Here is a 20,011-nt window from a genome sequence, read left to right as displayed (position 1 = left end):
TTGCAGAAACACCGAAATAAAATGGCAGATTTCAGTTATATGATCTTCCTGACTTTCAAAAGAAGAAACTAGCCACATATCCTGCAGCTGCTCCAGCTCCAGCAGCAGCTGCACCGACAGTCGCCGACAGACCAGCAGCACCTACAGCAAGATTTACATGTGTGAGGTTTGATTTCCAAAAAAATCATGAATTTGATCACATGATCAAGCTGCAGAGAAGCTTTGTTTTTATACCAAAGAAGTAAATGAAACAGAAACATTTCCATCAGTATTGTAGTCTGTTGTTGTTGAACCTAATCTGCTTACTTCTTCACAATTCTGGAACTAAACAAAGATATTTATAATTTCACACTTGTGGATTTTACAGTGATGCTGCTGCACTACAGAGGATATTATGAAAAGTTATAAAACACATGATTCACCTTTGATTGTTGCTGCAACACCTATCATATCACCATTAACATGCAACAGCTGAAACCATATGAAATATCTAACTATGATGTTTACCTATTGACTGGCAAACAGCCACCGTACTCCCCGCTGCCACCGCTCCTCCGTTAGCAGTTGCTGCTGCGGACATCATGCCTGCAGCGTAGGAGCCTGCTGCTATCCCAGCTGAGGTGAAACCTGCGGCCCCCAGAACCAAAGGAGCACCGACCACAGCTCCTGCTGCACATGGACGAGAACAAGGCAGAGACAGTTAATACATGATTGAAATAAATCAATCCAAAAAATAAATGTGCATGCACCAAAGGTTTTTTCTAAATAAAAGGTTTCAACTCAGATGAAAAAGTAAAGACAAGTGACTCTTTAAGTCTCTTCTGAGGTCTTACCTGCTCCTGCTGCAACAGTCAAAACTGTCACTGAAACACAAGAACATACATGAACATGTAACTACAAGCAAAACATCAGCAAGCCTGACCAAAGACAATTAACACGACGGCTGTCATTGAGCTCAGAAATGTTACATGTGTCTGCTAAATGTCTGATGACTTACCGGGATCCATGTCTTTCTATTATCTGACGACAAACCTGCAACTGAGCTGACTTTTATAAACCATGTGAGGTTTTGTTTTTCCAGAAACGAAACTTAAGTCGCAGAAAAGGGCTCCAGAGAGTTGGACAACTCTGTAGTCAGCTGGTGTGCAAATAAAACCCTCATATGTACTCACAGGAAGTTCAGAGGTGAAGATTGCATCATGATATACCTGAGAGTTAACCAATCTTATTATCTTTCGCAAACAGAAAGACAGACAGACACACAGTCTATATAGATCATAAAAAAAAAGAAGCAGGAAACACTTTTTCAAATGCAATTATTTGATTTATTCTTTTTTATTATTTGACAACATGCCTGCCCTCAGATTTCAGTAACTTTATAATAGATTAGATTCAACTTTAAGGTCATTGCAGAGTACAAGTACGACAGAAATGTTGTTTGGCATCTCAGAAGTACAAAAAAACCTTAAAGTGTACATATAGCAGATTGGTATATGAATATGCCAAGCTATTATTTATTAAGTGCACTGAGGTTATTGGCAGTTGATTCCAGTCGGAAAAAGTAAATCCTTCCTTCTGAATTATTCCTTCATGACTCAGATGAGTACAGCCAGCAGCCCCGCCGTTCCTCCGGCACTGGCCACGGCTGCAGTGGCTGTTCCCGACAGACCGGCCATACCTGCAGACATTACAAACCTCAGCACAGTGGCAACTGCAAACATCATTCCGTTAGTGATTTAGTTCAGTCTTTACCTGCAGACTGCAAAACAGCCACCAGACTCCCCGCTACCACCCCTCCTCCGTTAGCAATTGCTGCTGAGGACATCATGCCTGCAGCGTAGGAGCCTGCTGCTATCCCAGCTGAGGTGAAACCTATGGCCCCCAGAATAAACGGAGCACCGACCACCGCTCCCCCTGACAAAAAGAGGTATATTCAGAACCAGCACGTGGATCATGCATGACACTAATTCGTACGAATAATAAAGTCTAAGACTTTTTTTTTTTTTATAACCAAGTGAAAAACGGAATGGTTTCCAGCGCTGTCCTACCTGCTCCAGCGGCTACAGCTGCAAAAGTTACTGAAACACAAGATAGACACAAAAATAAACATCTAACTGCAGCTCAGCTCGCATCAAGGACAGTTTCTGTGATGCTTTTCATCATTAAATGGTAGAAATTATAGAAAGCAAGTGCAGCAAAGCTTTAAGGCGAAATGTACTCACGGAGGCCCATGTTAGTCGTATTCTGAAGACCAGGATGAGGAGCTGCCTTTATGTTGGAGGGTTGGATGTGGTTTCAAGATAAACGAAACTTGCTGCGTCACGTTTCGTTACCAGAAATCCCTATAATTAGAAAAGCGGGTTGTTGTTGTTCCAGAATACAGATCGAGCACATACTTTGAGGATTAAATGTCTTTGGCATTTGCACGAATTTAATCACCACACATTTAAATTACGAACTGAAATACAGTGAGCAGAGTGAATGTTGATGTAATACTGAACCTTCATCAGTAGGGAGAGACATATCCTGCTGTATGGAAGTTATTTAGTGTCAGTGAAACCTTTTCAGTTCAAACTCTGCTCATGTCGAGGTCCAGTTTTTACACAAAGTTAGAATCTGAAAACATTACTGTTCAAGTTCGTACTTTTTCCTCACTGCTTTCTTTGTTTTTATTTGTTTAACCTAAAAACATGAAGAACATTATGAACTGACAGAGTACCTTGGCTGCCCAAGCTTAGAATACAGAAATAAAAATAATAAGAATAAATGAAATAATAGAATACAATATTATTATATAATTTAATTGCGGATATCATAATTGTTTTACACCGAAGTGTCAGTTTTCCAGAAACCTTTGGTGTGGTGATTCATCCAAACTGTCTCGTGCTCCTGTGGCGCCCTCTAGTGTTCACATGTTGGAAGTTAGTGTCGTTTCTCAGAAATAGAAACTATTCAGACACTCCCATGTTGACATTATATTCACAACCTCAGCCAAGCTGACATGAAAGAAATGTGTGAATAAAATGTTTGTCTTTGACTGTAGGATACTGTTCCTTCAACAAAAATTACTTTTCATTTTCATTGCGTTTCATAAATAGTTGAGGCCGCCGGCCTTATAGGAGCAGGTAAGACATCACGTGACACGAGTCACCACAGCACACAATTTAACATGTAAATCTTCAAATATCAAAATCTAGTTCAGGGTATGTTGCAACTGTGTCCCTGAATGCAACACGTCAGCTAAAACAGCAGCAGGCTCCCTTCGTGCCAAATGATGTCATATTCTGCAATTGCCAATGGAGGAGGAATTGCAACCTCATTTGATAACCGTGATAGTTTATACATATATATTTCAATTTTTTTTATTGAATGAACAACCATCTCCATCTAGTCAATAAAAACATGTGGAAAACATCCAAACAAATGTTTTACGGTGGAGAGGAGAAGCATTAATGTGTCTCAAAATTTCAGTCACTGAGGTGGAGAATAACTTTAAATATACCAACACCTTTAATAAAAGCTGGACTTCCATCAATCAAGTACAACATGTAGAAGATTTCCTGTTGGTAATCCTCATGTGATGACATATCACTGGTCAGAGTCATGTGGTATATTCATTTTAATGCAGTAATTTTGAACATTTCTCGAGCATCAATAAAATCAAAAAATCTTATCTTGATTTTATCTTGATCCTGATTTTTATCTTGATCTTATCTTGTTTTGCTGAAACGATCTGTTTGTTGAAAACAGATATATTCTGAATCTTGAATCGAGAAGGAGATAAAGAACCGAGCACTTCATTTACTAACAATCAGTCCTGGACATTCAGAGAAATACACCAGAATTTGATTTGACAATCTTAAACTGAACTATTATTTTGTCTTTTTGGTAAAGAGGCTTGTGAACCAACTCCCTGCTGCTCCAATGACGCCTCCAGCGACGCCCACGGCTGCATTGGTGGCGACCGACAGACCCGCAGCACCTACACCGCAATCACAGCAACGACAGGGTGAATCAGGTCATCGGTCGGATGACAAATCCTCCTTTTAAAGACAAGCAGAGTTCATGAGACTCAGAAGGTAGATTCACCACACACATAATTGTCATAATTGTGACACCCTTTACTCAGAACAGCTTCAGTTCTTTGTGGCCACGTTGATGTTGGAGAGAAGATGCTGGAAACGATCATCTGGGCCTTCAAACCATGATAGATATTAAAAAGGCCTAAAAAGAATAACATTCCCCACATTATAGCACCACAACCACCGGCCGGACCCTTTGGATTCACGCTATCGACACCAAACTCTGACCCGAGTATCAGAAGGAATATTTCCAGCCAGCTAAACGCAGGATTTCATGCGCTGCACCTGCTGCCACATGATTGGCTGATTGGATCATTGCGTGATTTGCAGGATTTCAGGGTACTTAGGGGGCTTCGTGTTTGTAATGCACCCAAATAAGAAACAACAGTTAAAAACCCGGGATCAAGCCGGGATCAAACCGGGATCAAGCCGGGATCAAGCCGGGATCAAACCGGTACCTGCCGACTGCAGAACAGCCACCATGCTTCCGGCTGCCACGCCTCCTCCGCTAGCAGCTGCCGCTGTGGACATCATGCCGGCCGCGAAGGAGCCTGCTGCGATCCCGGCCGAGGTGAACCCGACGGCCCCCAGAGCAACGGGCGCCAGGAGCACCGCGGCAACTGCACATGGACGACAACACGTCGTTTGTAGCGACACGGTGATAATCATGCACGATGACGACTTTTACTTTTCTTTTTTTGTTACGTTAATGTGTTTTAAAAATGAAACCAGGGGCCAGAATTCAATCCTCATTTTCCAACCCCAAACAGCTCTTCTCTATCTTCTCCATCTTCTCCATCTTCTCCATCTTCTCCATCTTCTCCCCCCCCCCTCCACCAAGCCACTTTGTCAACTACTTTACTAAAAAGATAGATGATATACGCTCCTCATTTTCAAACCCAGCTTCTATAACTACATGTCCATCATCTTCATCTTCATCCCCTTTGCTTTCCTCTTTCACCCCGTCTCCCAATCAAGTTGTTACCATGGTAACCTCCACCCCACCCCACCCCATATTCTCCAGTCTGTTGCTCCAGACCTTCTTCCTTTTCTCTCCATCTCATCAACTCTTCTCTGTCAACGGTCTGTTTCCTGAACTCTCTGAAGGAGAAGAAACTCCTCCTCAACCCGTCTGAAGTAAACAACAACAGACCGTCTCTCTTCTTAACTTTCTTTCTAAAACTCTGGAGCGAGCTGTCTTCAACCAGCTCTCCTCCTATCTCCTCCATAACAACCTTCTTGACCACCAGTCTGGTTTCAACAGAGACGGTCCTCCTTCTGTCTCTGAGCAGCTTCACACTGCTAGAGCAGCCTCTCCCTCCTCTCCCTCCTCCCTCCCTCCTCTCTCTCTCCTCTCTCTCCCTCCTCTCCCTCCTCTCCCCCTCCTCCCCCCTCCTCTCCCCCTCCTCTCTCCTCTCTCCCTCCTCTCCCCCTCCTCCCCCTCTCCTCCCTCCTCTCTCCCTCCTCTGTCCTGATCCTTCTAGACCTTCTGCTTCATTCAACACAGTGAACCACCAGATCCTCCTGTCCTCCTTCAGGACCTCGGTGTCTCCCTGTTCTCGTCCTCCCTCAACGACCTCACCTACCGGGTAACTTGGAGAGGATCTGTGTCTGAACCTTGTCCTCTCACTACTGGTGTCCCTCAAGGCTCCGTCCCGGGTCCCCTCCTCTTCTCTCTACACCAACTCTCTCAGCTCTGTCCTTCACTCATGTCTTTTCCTACCACAGCTTTGCTGATGACACCCAACTGATCCTCTCTTTTCCAGATCTGAAACACAGGTAGCTTCATGAATCTCTGCCTGTCTGACTGACATCTGTCAGTGGATGTCCTCACACCACCTGGAAATCAACCTCCATAAGACCGACCTGCTCTTCCTTCCAGAGGAAGACTGTCCCACCCTCGACCTGACTACGACCTTCAACAACTCTGTTATCCCCGATGAGGCTTTCTGCAAGACATTTTATTTTTTGATTCCTGTTGTTCTGGTTTTGTTCCCTCATGGTTGAAATGAACTTATTGGATAAAAGAGTCAGATAAATGTAGTGTAATGTAATGTAATGTAGTATAATGTAATGAAATGTAATGTAGTGTAATGTAATGTAGTATAATGTAATGTAATGTAGTGTAATGTAATGTAATGTAATGTAGTATAATGTAATGAAATGTAATGTAATGTAATGTAGTGTAATGTAATGTAATGTAGTATAATGTAATGTAATGTAGTATAATGTAATGTAATGTAATGTAGTGTAATGTAGTATAATGTAATGTAATGTAATGTAGTGTAATGTAGTATAATGTAATGTAGTGTAATGTAGTATAATGTAATGTAATGTAATGTAGTGTAATGTAGTATAATGTAATGTAATGTAATGTAGTATAATGTAATGTAATGTAATGTAATGTAGTGTAATGTAATGTAGTATAATGTAATGTAATGTAATGTAGTATAATGTAATGTAATGTAGTATAATGTAATGTAGTGTAATGTAGTATAATGTAATGTAGTGTAATGTAATGTAATGTAATGTAATGTAGTGTAATGTAGTATAATGTAATGTAGTGTAATGTAATGTAGTGTAATGTAGTATAATGTAATGTAATGTAGTGTAATGTAATGTAATGTAATGTAATGTAGTATAATGTAATGTAATGTAGTGTAATGTAGTGTAATGTAATGTAGTGTAATGTAGTATAATGTAATGTAGTGTAATGTAATGTAATGTAGTGTAATGTAGTATAATGTAATGTAATGTAGTGTAATGTAGTGTAATGTAATGTAGTGTAATGTAATGTAGTGTAATGTAGTATAATGTAATGTAGTGTAATGTAGTATAATGTAGTGTAATGTAATGTAGTATAATGTAATGTAGTGTAATGTAATGTAATGTAGTGTAATGTAATGTAGTATAATGTAATGTAGTGTAATGTAGTATAATGTAATGTAATGTAGTGTAATGTAGTGTAATGTAATGTAATGTAATGTAGTGTAATGTAATGTAATGTAGTGTAATGTAGTATAATGTAATGTAGTGTAATGTAGTATAATGTAGTATAATGTAATGTAGTATAATGTAATGTAGTGTAATGTAATGTAATGTAATGTAGTATAATGTAATGTAGTATAATGTAATGTAATGTAGTATAATGTAATGTAGTGTAATGTAGTATAATGTAATGTAATGTAGTGTAATGTAGTGTAATGTAATGTAATGTAGTGTAATGTAATGTAGTATAATGTAATGTAGTGTAATGTAGTATAATGTAATGTAATGTAGTGTAATGTAGTGTAATGTAATGTAATGTAATGTAGTATAATGTAATGTAGTGTAATGTAGTATAATGTAGTATAATGTAATGTAGTGTAATGTAGTATAATGTAATGTAATGTAGTGTAATGTAGTGTAATGTAATGTAGTGTAATGTAGTATAATGTAATGTAGTGTAATGTAGTATAATGTAATGTAATGTAGTGTAATGTAGTGTAATGTAATGTAGTGTAATGTAGTATAATGTAATGTAGTGTAATGTAGTATAATGTAATGTAATGTAATGTAATGTAGTATAATGTAATGTAGTGTAATGTAGTATAATGTAATGTAATGTAGTGTAATGTAGTGTAATGTAATGTAGTGTAATGTAGTATAATGTAATGTAGTGTAATGTAGTATAATGTAGTGTAATGTAGTATAATGTAATGTAGTATAATGTAATGTAGTGTAATGTAATGTAATGTAGTGTAATGTAATGTAATGTAATGTAGTGTAATGTAGTATAATGTAATGTAGTGTAATGTAGTATAATGTAGTATAATGTAATGTAGTATAATGTAATGTAGTGTAATGTAATGTAATGTAATGTAGTATAATGTAATGTAGTGTAATGTAGTATAATGTAATGTAATGTAATGTAATGTAGTGTAGTATAATGTAATGTAGTGTAATGTAGTATAATGTAATGTAATGTAGTATAATGTAATGTAGTGTAATGTAGTATAATGTAATGTAATGTAATGTAATGTAGTATAATGTAATGTAGTGTAATGTAGTATAATGTAATGTAATGTAGTATAATGTAATGTAGTGTAATGTAGTATAATGTAATGTAATGTAATGTAATGTAGTATAATGTAATGTAGTGTAATGTAGTATAATGTAATGTAATGTAGTGTAATGTAGTGTAATGTAATGTAGTGTAATGTAGTATAATGTAATGTAGTGTAATGTAGTATAATGTAGTATAATGTAATGTAGTATAATGTAATGTAGTGTAATGTAATGTAATGTAGTGTAATGTAATGTAGTATAATGTAATGTAGTGTAATGTAGTATAATGTAGTGTAATGTAGTGTAATGTAATGTAATGTAATGTAGTGTAATGTAGTATAATGTAATGTAGTGTAATGTAATGTAGTGTAATGTAATGTAATGTAGTGTAATGTAATGTAGTATAATGTAGTATAATGTAATGTAGTATAATGTAATGTAGTGTAATGTAATGTAATGTAATGTAGTGTAATGTAGTATAATGTAATGTAGTGTAATGTAATGTAATGTAATGTAGTGTAATGTAGTATAATGTAATGTAGTGTAATGTAATGTAGTGTAATGTAATGTAGTATAATGTAGTATAATGTAATGTAGTGTAATGTAATGTAGTGTAATGTAATGTAGTATAATGTAATGTAATGTAATGTAATGTAGTGTAATGTAGTATAATGTAATGTAATGTAGTATAATGTAATGTAGTGTAATGTAGTATAATGTAGTGTAATGTAGTATAATGTAATGTAGTATAATGTAATGTAGTGTAATGTAATGTAATGTAGTGTAATGTAATGTAATGTAATGTAGTGTAATGTAGTATAATGTAATGTAGTGTAATGTAGTATAATGTAGTATAATGTAATGTAGTATAATGTAATGTAGTGTAATGTAATGTAATGTAATGTAGTATAATGTAATGTAGTGTAATGTAGTATAATGTAATGTAATGTAATGTAATGTAGTGTAGTATAATGTAATGTAGTGTAATGTAGTATAATGTAATGTAATGTAGTATAATGTAATGTAGTGTAATGTAGTATAATGTAATGTAATGTAATGTAATGTAGTATAATGTAATGTAGTGTAATGTAGTATAATGTAATGTAATGTAGTATAATGTAATGTAGTGTAATGTAGTATAATGTAATGTAATGTAATGTAATGTAGTATAATGTAATGTAGTGTAATGTAGTATAATGTAATGTAATGTAGTGTAATGTAGTGTAATGTAATGTAGTGTAATGTAGTATAATGTAATGTAGTGTAATGTAGTATAATGTAGTATAATGTAATGTAGTATAATGTAATGTAGTGTAATGTAATGTAATGTAGTGTAATGTAATGTAGTATAATGTAATGTAGTGTAATGTAGTATAATGTAGTGTAATGTAGTGTAATGTAATGTAATGTAATGTAGTGTAATGTAGTATAATGTAATGTAGTGTAATGTAATGTAGTGTAATGTAATGTAATGTAGTGTAATGTAATGTAGTATAATGTAGTATAATGTAATGTAGTATAATGTAATGTAGTGTAATGTAATGTAATGTAATGTAGTGTAATGTAGTATAATGTAATGTAGTGTAATGTAATGTAATGTAATGTAGTGTAATGTAGTATAATGTAATGTAGTGTAATGTAATGTAGTGTAATGTAATGTAGTATAATGTAGTATAATGTAATGTAGTGTAATGTAATGTAGTGTAATGTAATGTAGTATAATGTAATGTAATGTAATGTAATGTAGTGTAATGTAGTATAATGTAATGTAATGTAGTATAATGTAATGTAATGTAATGTAATGTAGTGTAATGTAGTATAATGTAGTATAATGTAATGTAGTATAATGTAATGTAGTGTAATGTAGTGTAATGTAATGTAGTATAATGTAATGTAGTGTAATGTAGTATAATGTAATGTAATGTAGTGTAATGTAGTATAATGTAATGTAGTGTAATGTAGTATAATGTAATGTAATGTAATGTAATGTAGTGTAATGTAGTATAATGTAATGTAGTGTAATGTAATGTAATGTAATGTAGTGTAATGTAATGTAATGTAATGTAATGAAACGGAAACACGTGTCGGTCCTACCTGATCCCACTGCAACAGCAGCAACTGTCTCTGAAACACAACATTTACAATCAGTATCTTCTTGTAAGAAAACAAGTCTACTTACAAAACTAACAAATATATTGAAAGACACTCACTAACGGCCATTGTTTCCAGTATTGTGGTCGGAGGAGTTTGAGAAACGTCAGACGCTTCCGCAGTGTTGAAAATACATTTAGAAGAACGGAGCGTCACTGCAGCTACGTCACTGCTCTGTCTGTGATTGGTTGTTGGGCTACGTTGTGGGCGGGATAAGGTTAGGGTTCACGTAAAATGGATTAGTGGCCAGTTGACTGACAGTTAAACGACCAATCACAGCAGCCTCGCGTTCAACAAGTGTCCCTCAAACGGATTCCGTACAACAAGTATACACAATAAAAACATCTCTGCAGATATGAGCTGATCTAAATGAGCAGAGTAATGTTCACGTACCAACGGATCGGGAAATAAAAGTTTATTAAATTATAGTCCATTTATGATTCTGCTTGTAGATGTCGAGTTGCTCAATATAAAGTTAAATGTACAAATAATGTAATTTACTTTAGTAAACAAGTATTTATTTCTAATGAGTAAATAAAGCAGAACGGATCATAACGTGACATCGAGCCTCCATGTTTCGTATCATTTGAGATGTTTTTATTTTTTATACAATTTAAAAATCCATTTTAATTGTGTTTTTTACGGTAAAATGAAGGTTTAACAACATTTAACGGGAGGTGGGGGGGGGGGCAGCCCCGGTTCTGTTGCTCCTTCCGTGGACCCGATCACATGGTAGCATTTGCGCATGCGCGAGTTGGTAATGGCCGACAGAGAGAAGATGCCCGTGTAGCTGCAGACACAACAAGCTGTCGTCTTTCAGCGCAGCTGCGTGTCGCAGTCTGACACAAGAAGCTCCATGTCGGTGGCAAAGGCAAAACACACGGTTCTCAATCCGGTAAGGGGCTTATTGTTATTATTATTATTATTATTGTTGTTGTTGTTGTTGTTGTCTGCATCCTGCAGTGCTCCACGTCCCGTCATGGACTCTCTAGCTCAGATCAAACTGTCTGCATTAGTTCCCATCATGGAGGACCTGCTAGTTTAAACCTCTTTGACTGAATCTGAAGTGTTGCGACATCCAGAGCTTTTAACGTCACATGTCCGCGCCAGGTGGTCCCGTACACCGGGCCCATACCGGGAGGCCTGCACCCCGGGGAGATCATCATCATCCAGGGCACCGTGCCTCCCGAGGCCGACAGGTAGGTGAAAGAAAAACACAACAACTGAAGAGGCACCCACCAGAAGGTGGCGACCACCAGAAGGTGGCGACCTCCAGAAGGTGGCGACCACCAGAAGGTGGCGACCACCAGAAGGTGGCGACCTCGAGAAGGTGGCGACCTCGAGAAGGTGGCGACCACCAGAAGGTGGCGACCTCGAGAAGGTGGCGACCACTAGAAGGAGATTCCTGAGATTCACTCTGGAAACCTGCAGCCACGCCCCCTGCAGCCACGCCACGCCCCCCGCCACGCCCCCCCCAGTAGACTGCTCATTTTCTCACTATATCAAAGCCTCATTTATAATTCTTGCTCTTGTTTTTATTTGTTCAAATTCGGATGGTCGATAACATGATTCTGCGGTGAGGAACTTGAAACTCGTTTTATTTTTAGTTTACACGCTCTTTAACAAACTTCGCTGTCCAGCCCGAGAGGACCGAAGTCTTGACTCGTATGACCCGTGCCGTGGACACGCCGCGGGACCTTCAGGGCTCCAGTGCAGTTGTGTGTTCGCTGCCTCTCTGCAGGTTCCAGGTCGACCTGTCGAGCGGCTGCAGCACCAAGCCGCGCTCCGACGTCGCCCTCCACTTCAGCCCTCGTTTCCGAGGCGCGCCCTGCGTGGTCTGTAACTCCCTGCTGCAGGAGAGCTGGGGACGAGAGGAGACGCTCCACCAGCTGCCCTACAAGCGCGGCGCCCCCTTCGAGACCATCATCCTGGTGCACCACGACGTCTTCAAGGTCAGTGAACTGGAGGACGGAGGCGTTAAACGCGCCCTCTCGCTTTGACCGGCGGGCGATGCTGATCTACCGGTCTTCACCCATAGGTGGCGGTAAATGGTTCTCACCTGCTGGAGTACAAGCACAGATTTCCTCTGAACAAGGTCGACACGTTTTCTGTTTCCGGGGAAGTCAAGGTTCACGCTATCGGCTACATCCCGTCCTCGGTGAGTTCCCGTCCTCGGTTGGATCTTTGTTTGTGGTTAGATGTGCGTTTCTTTAACACAAAGTTCTGCGTAATCTCGTCTAAACGGATCTTTTCTCTCTCGTAGGCAATATATTCAGAATCAGGCGACTTGGTGAGTTTTTCCATTTGAGTCATCTCCAAAAAAAACTACAAAAAAAAGGGCTTTCCCTAAAACTGGATCACATCTGTGTCTGACGCTGTCGGCTCAGAATAACCGCTGATTTCTGGGAACAATCCGACGATCTGCACGTTTCACATGAATATTCCCGTCTCCTTGTACGTCGCTGCTCAAAGCTGCGGTCGTGCAAACAGTCATATTTAAGGTTCTGCTGTCATTTCAGAGCCTCCCTTACAAAGGCAGCATCCTCAAAGGCCTGAGCCCAGGACGGCACATCACCATAAAAGGACAGATCAGCGTGTATCCTCACAGGTAACGTGATGAAACGAATAACAGCAATCTGACGTTCAGTGACGTCCAGGAGAAGACGGGCGGACCGAACGTCTCCGTTTGTCTTCCAGCTTCACGGTGAACCTCCGTAACAGCAGGACGGAGAACATCGCTCTCCATCTGAACCCCCGCATGAAGTCCAGCGTGTTCATCAGGAACTCGTACCTGAGTGAATCGTGGGGTCAGGAGGAGCGGGAGCTGCCCTTCTTCCCCTTTTCTTCAGGGGACTACTTTGAGGTAGGAGTCGCCTGAAACGTTCACGTTTTCAAAGCGATGTTGTTTTCTTCTGGATTCTGGATGTTGGATCTATCGGAGCTTCGAGACTTTTCCCGTTGTGAACGATGCTCAGCGCCGAGTCCAGCGGAAATTTGAACACGTGATCGTCATCAGCTGCCGAGATCCGTGTTTTTGTGAGCGCTGGTCCAGCTTGAATTTGTCACGAGCTTTGACGTGCTGAAGTCTCAGATGCGTAAAACGGACCGCTGCTCACAAAAGCGTCTAATCAGGCTGCTGACGACCCGTCACGGTGCTGCAGGTGGATCGTGTCTCTGGACTTACTCTGGTTCCTGTTTGCTCTGTCCTCGTCACTAACGGCCAGTGTTTGTCCTGTTTTTATTTCCCTCTCAGATTCTCCTCCTCTGTCAGCCCCATCAGTTCAAGCTGGCGGTGAACGGCTCTCACTTGTTTGAGTTCAGACACCGGGTGCAGGACCTGAGCAGCATCGACCAGCTGGAGATTATGGGCGACATGGAGCTCACTGATGTGAAACTGTGGTGACTCTCTGCTTCCACAGAAACCCGTTACTGACACTATTTGCTTTCCGGTTGTCGGTGCTGAATTAGCTTAGCCACAGTGAGCCAGATGTCAGATGTGCTGACTTCAGGTTTTAAATCAGGTCCGGTCGGTCTCACGGCAGCCGTCAGTCACTGATTTTAAGCTAGTTTAGCAGTTTCATCAACCAAAGGCCACGGACAGGTCTGACCATGAGGTCCATGGTGTTATGATGTTTCCCGCCATGACCAGTGGATCGACGCATGACAGAAAACTGCTGGAGCTTCAGGCTGAGCCACTATGACTGTTTACAAGTTAGGTGTCCATTGGTCACTTCTCATTCTGTCTCTAGTGCATCTCTGCTGTGATACGGCCTGTAAGAAAAAAAAAGAAGCAGGAAATATGTAAATGTTAATAAGCACTTAAGTTCTGGATTTGCCTATATGTAAATTGTAACAGTCAGCAAATTAAGTATGAAATTGAAGGGCTCCATTTTTTTTGGAGCAGTAAAGATCAATTTTAGTGTGTGGCTCGTTTAAAAAACAAAAAAACAAATCAAGCATTTCTCCTTTTTACTGCATAATATGTAGTTGTCCTTTTTTTAAAATCAAAAAGATCTGCAACTTTTCATTTTTGCTATCAAGTTTGTAATCTTCAGGATTGTTTTAACGTCCCATGCACTTGATTTAATAATTAATCATGTGACAGTGCAGAAGAACTCAAGCACAGTGATGTACAGGGTCGGTAATATTTCAGTGACCTCACAAATAACATTTTGCAATCTCTATGAAACTTAATATATAGTGCAGTCCTGCCGCTTGTCCCACTGCTCCTCCACTCAGTGATCCATCCTGCTCCTGAATGAAAAGATTTAAGAAATCTGAAATACTCTTTGTTGCATTTTTTTGTTGTAATTGTTGTAAAAGAAATGTATTGAAAGTGTTCCCTATGTATCATACATAATTTAATAACAAATAAATGTGTTACTATTATCATTGTGAATCCATTGTTTAATACGTCTTAATACGTGTTAATTGAGTTTTTGCAAATGTCCTTTTTGGCTCGGTTTGCTCTCCCAAATAGACAAATACTTCTCTTTCAGGTCGAGCATGAAAACATCTGGTGAGAAACATAATAGACACGTTAGAATAGACCATCATAATATCATTTTTGGTAAAATGCAGTTGAATATTGAAAACAAAGGCATTGCCTGCAGTACTCCCGTTTAACCACAAGGTGGTAGAAGAGAACTGGAGCATGATTGGCTGTCCACCAACGTCCCCTTATTGTCCCTCCGTCTAATGACCACAGACATCAGTCACAGGACTTAAGACTCAACTTTAGCGGGAACGTTAGGACGACATGACACATTATTAACGCAATTGAATCTGATAAAAACTTGGTGTTTTATTAATATCCACAGGAAATATAGTCATTTGTAAGAGTTGTAATAACCATGGTACAGTACAACAGTCTCTTATCGTCTTTTACATAGAAAAAGCAGGATGATATGCAACATGAAGACATCAACCATTGCACTGCTGAGAATGTCCAAGAAAAAAGGCAGAAGACACGGTCCAATCAGCAACAGGCAAGAAGGCTCGAGTTTGTTTTACAAAAAAAAAAAAAAAAAAAAAAAAAAAAACCTGTCAGGCTCGTGATCCATAAACATGAACTCGGCCTTCTGACCAAAAATGTCACGAACTGTCAAAACGCGTCGTCTTTTTTGCTTGAAATGGCTCACAGACGTATGCCAGTCTGAAAAGTGCAATTCCCGGGAGCTGATGAATTATACTGTCCTTCCCAGACAGACACACAGGTGTATGTCCGAGATGTCGTTCAGGCCATCACACCAGCAGCAGCTATCCCAGTTCCAGCAGAGTTTTGGCAAGATGTTGGCTGAGGGCAACCGAGTTCAGTTAAACTCCACGCAGGTTCTAGCAGCTGAATTTAAACCACAGCCTGTAATTCAAGGGGAGAGTCAGCTGATCCAAAAGTGGCATGGCAGAGTTTCAGGAGTAGGATGCATGTTTTCAGGGGAGGGGGGGGGGGGGGGGGCGTATATCCCATTGTCAGACAGAGCTGAGCTTCACCAATCCTCGGACAGAGTCCTCATGTAGTGAGTCCTGGCTGGCCGGGTTGTAGAAGCCGGCCTGCATGGTGTGGCTGTGGCCCAGAGGGCTGCCGCAGTGAAGCATACCCGGCGGCGAGGGCACTTCCTCCGGGGTGAGAAAGTGGTGGTGGGCCAAAGGCTCCTGGAGGGGGTGGCTGTGGTTGTGTGCGTGGCTGTGTCCGTGGATCGGCAGCATGTCCTTGGCCTCGTGGCAGCTGAGGCTGGGGGTGGACGTGGGAGGGGTCGGCTGGCCGAGGGGCAGCGAGGTGCACGGGCCGCCCGAGGCCAGAGAAGTACGGCCCGGGACGGACCCTCCGTTCTCCGAGGAGGCCGTTAGGATCACCGGCTCGCTGTTCTGCTGCTGGAGAAGAGGAGTCGCGGCAGCCTGCAAAACGAATTTGGTGCTCTGAATGCACTGGTCTTGGTCACACTGAGAGACAGCATCAGAGAGCAGGTCAGGGAGGTGGAGGAGGTGGAGGAGGTTCGGGACAGAAAATTAACGAAAAGGAAAAAGAACACACGGACGAAGGGAAGCGGGATACGTGCAGACACCAGAGGGAGTGACGGGTGATTGGATAAAGAGGGAGAAAGAGAAAGAGAAAGAGAGGTTAGTACCGTTGAAAGAACCAGCTGATGTGTCCACTCCACTAAAACAGAGCTGAAGTCAATCAACAGCGCCGAACACACGAAGCTACTGAGTCACTGCTTCATGGCCTATTGATCTCTGCTGCTGTGCTTCACAATGGAAATCACGTGGAAAACCAGATACCAGACATTGGCCACATGGAGATTATCTTTGACCCCACTGACCTTTCATCACAACGGAGAAGTTGCGCAATAAAGACGATTTACAGGTGAAAGATCAGGAATTTGAAACAGAAGTCGAGTTCCTCTGACAGTAGAAGAAGATGTGGTTGGAAGTATTATCAACCGTCTTTATCTGCTGCACGTCGAAACGGCTGCTGACTTCTCACCTTCACGAGCTCGGCTTCTCTACAGGGCGTTCAAAAAAAAGACTGAAATGACACAGAAAGCTCGTTTACCGCCGCGTCTTCAGCACCGAGTTGGATATTAAATACAAATACAGCGCTTTGTTCTCGTCTTTCTACTTTCCGGTCCCACTCGTGCTTTATGAACAGTCCTGTCTAGACCGACGCTGCGCACGGACTGCTGATAGATTACAGCCTCGGATAGCAGGACGTGTTTCAGGATGACGACACAACAAGAGATTTGGACCGCAATCAAAAAACTTAAGCCCGCTTTTACATTTTACACCTCGCTTCAACTGTGTTTATTTCCTGACATGGTACAGATGAAATAATCAGTTGATAATCAACACGATTTTAGGCTGCAGTCCTACTTTTGAGGCGTTGTGTGCAAGCCGAGCTAGTTTGTGCACGGCTGCACTCTTAATTAATTGCAAGATGATATCATGAACACGGCCGTGTCCAAATACAATTGAATATGTCCTACATCAGTTATCAGAGGAAACTGTGGCAGATCAAGTAGCTCTCTGAGTGTGTGACAGAAACAGGAAGGAAGGAAGATGTGATCTGGAATTATTTTTAAAGCTAACTTTAGCTTAAAATGCTAACTGCAAAACAGCAGCTCTACCAAATTATAAAATAGATTTTTTTTTTTTTTTTTACTAACTTACACTTATATGTTACATGTAAATAGTTTTGGTTTAATTTGCCATAAAATAACCAGAATGATCTTTTTCTTTCTTTTGACTGCACAGCATAACAGACTGATGATTGAAGTAGTTTTCTGTTAATTGATTCATAGTTTAGTCTAAAATCCAGAAAGTAGTGAAAGAAAGTTCCTCTAAGAGTCACTAAGATTTTAGCGCTGTCCGTAGTGCAAAACCCAAAAATGTATTTATAGTTGCATAAAAAAAGAAAATCCAGAATTTTGACCAGAGAATGACATTGTTTACCCGGTCTGCCCCGCAAGTCAAATCCAAAACGCCGGTTTTGTTATCGAGGTGTTAACGTGACATCATATCACGCACTGTTGCCATGGCAACTGCTTAAAAGGCTTCTCGATAACCGGGGCGCCGATTTTAAGCTGCATCCCAGACAAAGTGCATCAGAAGGAAACGGGGCTTTCAGTGCAAATACAAATTCAAATGCCTCAAGGCATCCGCCAACAAGGTGCTAAAAACGGCAGCTTAAATGTGTTTCAGTCAACAATATAAAGTCCTGAAATAAGCGGTCTCATTATGCTTTTTCCTAAAAGCCTGCTTTCTTCTGATTGGCTATGTGGACACGTTCGACTTCGAGATATGAGAGTGGACAGCACGAACATCTGCAGCAACACAGATTACAGCAGGTTGTTGGGGAGACATCGTGCTCATCACCTGCTCATTGTCTGACACAACGGTGGATTCCACCTGTCAATCACAAGCCGTGTAGGAAAAGTGTGCGCGTGGGAAATGTGCTAAACTGCAGCTTCACAGGCCTTTTGGCTTTGAACTATCTTCCCCTGAGCAAAACGGCTTTTGGTATCATGGACAGACTGGGCGGGGACGGATGGGGATGTCCCCGCTCTTCAGGCCGCTGCCGGGTCTGGAAATGACCCTAAAAAGAAATCCATGACAAGATGATGTCAGCTCTGATCAAACCGAGTCTGCAGAGCAGATTGAGGCGGGAGCTTTTTTTTTTTTTTTTCCCCCTCAAAGAAATTACTTTTACCTCATTATTTGAAACGAACATCAGACATTGCACCATTATATGAATATATACACCAGAGAAAATACAGAAAAGCATCATCGGCCCTCTTTAAACACGAGACTGTTTATCGGTGTGCGGTGGAACAGCTCAACTCTAGCTGCTAATCATGAGCGCTATAGAAAACAGATGGTAGTTATTTCTGAATGTGCTAACGTAGGGGAATGTTCCTGTGGCTCTCAGCCCAATACAACTAGTCCATTTATGACATTCATGCTCGACATCTCAATGAGAACGAGCTGGATGAGGTCGAGTTGGAGTGAGAACAAGGAGACGACTGTGAGCGCCACTGAAAAAGGTTTGAATCAAGCATGTAATGTGTGAAATAAACAGCTGAACGGATCAAATTCAGTCAGCTCGGTGTTTTGTTCACAACAACAGATATTCTCTGTCGCACTGAAAGAGACGGTCAAATTTAATTCCTCTCTCTGGTTCCTGCTTATTGTTTTTGTTGGGCCTGCTGCAATGATGACAAAACACACGGAAAGACCTTTAATCTCAGACGTCCTGATGATAACGGCTGAAATCAGGTAAATCCTACAACTCGGACTGCGATGCCGCCTCAGCTTCCGTTCTACCGTCGGCCGAATTTACCCAAAACACGGAGCGACACGCAAACCTGAAAAAACATCACCGACTCGAATCGTTGCAACGCAGAGCAGTTTCATCACTGAACCTCGAGTGGAACGAGGAAAACTTAACGGTGTGTTTTCACAGGGAGAAAGAGGCGTGTCTGAGGAAAGGAAAGGAAAGGAAAGGAAAGGAAAGGAACGTTCAAATCTTAAAATCTGACATCATCTGCTTTAGTTTGTGCGAGTTGACTGTCTGTTATTGGCAAATAAACAAAAGACAACAGCTGGCGAGTCGCTGCGTCAGACAGGCTGCTGTGAAAGATGCTTTGTCTCGGCGTGTCCTGCTGACCGAGGCCTTCACGGCACCGAGGATCAGGGAATCTACACGACGCTGCAAAGTCACCGTGATCCATGAAGGATCTTTCCTTCTGTAATCATAACAGCTATCGTTATATCATCGTTATATACGTGTTCTTATCTGATCTTATTATTGCTCACATTACAAGCGCTTTTACCGTGAAGGAGTTCCAGACAACACTGAGTTGCGTCACCTGCCGACGGCGATCGCTCATTCAGAGATGCTGTTATTTATGCAATTTTGATGAGCAGCCACAGTGAGCTTTCAGATTTAGAGCTGATGAGGTAAAAGATTATGGACTGAATTTAAGATTAAAAGCAGCTGGAGTTTACTCTTCTGTTTTTACATACATATAAAGTTCTCGTATTAATTTATCAAGGAGACTCGGGTTTCTTACCACGTGGCTTTGCTGGGTCTGGGTGGCGCCGTACATAGTGATGCCATTGGTCGGTGGAGCCAGCTGTGGCGCGTCTGATTGGACAAAGCCCCGTCTGTCAATGAGACTGATGAGAGAAAAGCAAAGGACGGACTTAGACACTCATTCATTCACAAACATTAC

At 40.8% G+C, this 20,011-nt stretch overlaps 5 protein-coding genes across 8 annotated transcripts in view; 1 reads left to right on the top strand and 4 right to left on the bottom strand.

Moving 5' to 3' along the window:
- LOC138199758 (interferon alpha-inducible protein 27-like protein 2A) overlaps positions 1-1,129 on the bottom strand; it is a 1,179-nt gene extending 50 nt beyond the window's left edge. Inside the window, exons 1-4 of the mRNA XM_069151943.1 lie at positions 998-1,129; positions 834-863; positions 508-669; positions 1-141 (exon numbers count right to left, since the gene is read on the bottom strand). The exon at positions 1-141 is cut by the window's left edge and continues 50 nt beyond it. Coding sequence (XP_069008044.1) covers positions 56-141; positions 508-669; positions 834-863; positions 998-1,007 — 288 coding nt within the window. The 5' untranslated portion in view covers positions 1,008-1,129 and the 3' untranslated portion in view covers positions 1-55. The remainder of the gene's footprint in view (positions 142-507; positions 670-833; positions 864-997) is intronic.
- A 173-nt stretch (positions 1,130-1,302) lies between these two features.
- LOC138199759 (interferon alpha-inducible protein 27-like protein 2A) lies at positions 1,303-2,619 on the bottom strand. The gene is made up of 4 exons (XM_069151944.1): positions 2,223-2,619; positions 2,049-2,078; positions 1,753-1,914; positions 1,303-1,678 (listed from the first exon to the last, which is right to left on the bottom strand). The coding sequence occupies exons 1-4, from the start codon at positions 2,230-2,232 to the stop codon at positions 1,596-1,598; spliced, it is 285 nt and encodes a 94-aa protein (XP_069008045.1). The 5' UTR covers positions 2,233-2,619; the 3' UTR covers positions 1,303-1,595.
- A 982-nt stretch (positions 2,620-3,601) lies between these two features.
- Positions 3,602-10,430, bottom strand: LOC138199757 (interferon alpha-inducible protein 27-like protein 2A). The gene is made up of 4 exons (XM_069151941.1): positions 10,340-10,430; positions 10,224-10,253; positions 4,541-4,702; positions 3,602-3,982 (listed from the first exon to the last, which is right to left on the bottom strand). The coding sequence occupies exons 1-4, from the start codon at positions 10,347-10,349 to the stop codon at positions 3,873-3,875; spliced, it is 312 nt and encodes a 103-aa protein (XP_069008042.1). The 5' UTR covers positions 10,350-10,430; the 3' UTR covers positions 3,602-3,872.
- A 594-nt stretch (positions 10,431-11,024) lies between these two features.
- Positions 11,025-14,679, top strand: LOC138199755 (galectin-8-like). 2 transcript variants are annotated; one of them, XM_069151938.1, is made up of 8 exons: positions 11,025-11,175; positions 11,391-11,479; positions 12,022-12,232; positions 12,319-12,438; positions 12,544-12,570; positions 12,800-12,888; positions 12,978-13,143; positions 13,534-14,679. In XM_069151938.1, the coding sequence occupies exons 1-8, from the start codon at positions 11,137-11,139 to the stop codon at positions 13,681-13,683; spliced, it is 891 nt and encodes a 296-aa protein (XP_069008039.1). In that variant the 5' UTR covers positions 11,025-11,136; the 3' UTR covers positions 13,684-14,679. The 2 variants fall into 2 exon arrangements, with proteins under 2 accessions (XP_069008039.1, XP_069008040.1); XM_069151939.1 differs by lacking the exon at positions 11,025-11,175 and having other exon boundaries at positions 11,399-11,479; positions 11,921-12,232.
- A 380-nt stretch (positions 14,680-15,059) lies between these two features.
- LOC138199754 (palmitoyltransferase ZDHHC14-like) overlaps positions 15,060-20,011 on the bottom strand; it is a 37,324-nt gene continuing 32,372 nt past the window's right edge. For 2 of the 3 annotated variants that reach the window (XM_069151935.1, XM_069151936.1), the window contains exons 9-10: positions 19,850-19,955; positions 15,060-16,220 (exon numbers count right to left, since the gene is read on the bottom strand). In XM_069151935.1, the coding sequence (XP_069008036.1) occupies positions 15,750-16,220; positions 19,850-19,955 (577 nt within the window). In that variant the 3' untranslated portion in view covers positions 15,060-15,749. The remainder of the gene's footprint in view (positions 16,221-19,849; positions 19,956-20,011) is intronic. The other variant, XM_069151937.1, reaches the window with a different exon arrangement.

Source organism: Embiotoca jacksoni, unplaced genomic scaffold (genome assembly GCF_022577435.1).
Source record: "Embiotoca jacksoni isolate LCO1_2020_lvr unplaced genomic scaffold, fEmbJac1.0.p SCAF_18, whole genome shotgun sequence".
NCBI lineage: Eukaryota > Metazoa > Chordata > Actinopteri > Embiotocidae > Embiotoca > Embiotoca jacksoni.
The sequence above is the reverse complement of the archived record's forward strand: the minus strand, read 5'-3'. Positions and strand labels throughout refer to the sequence as shown.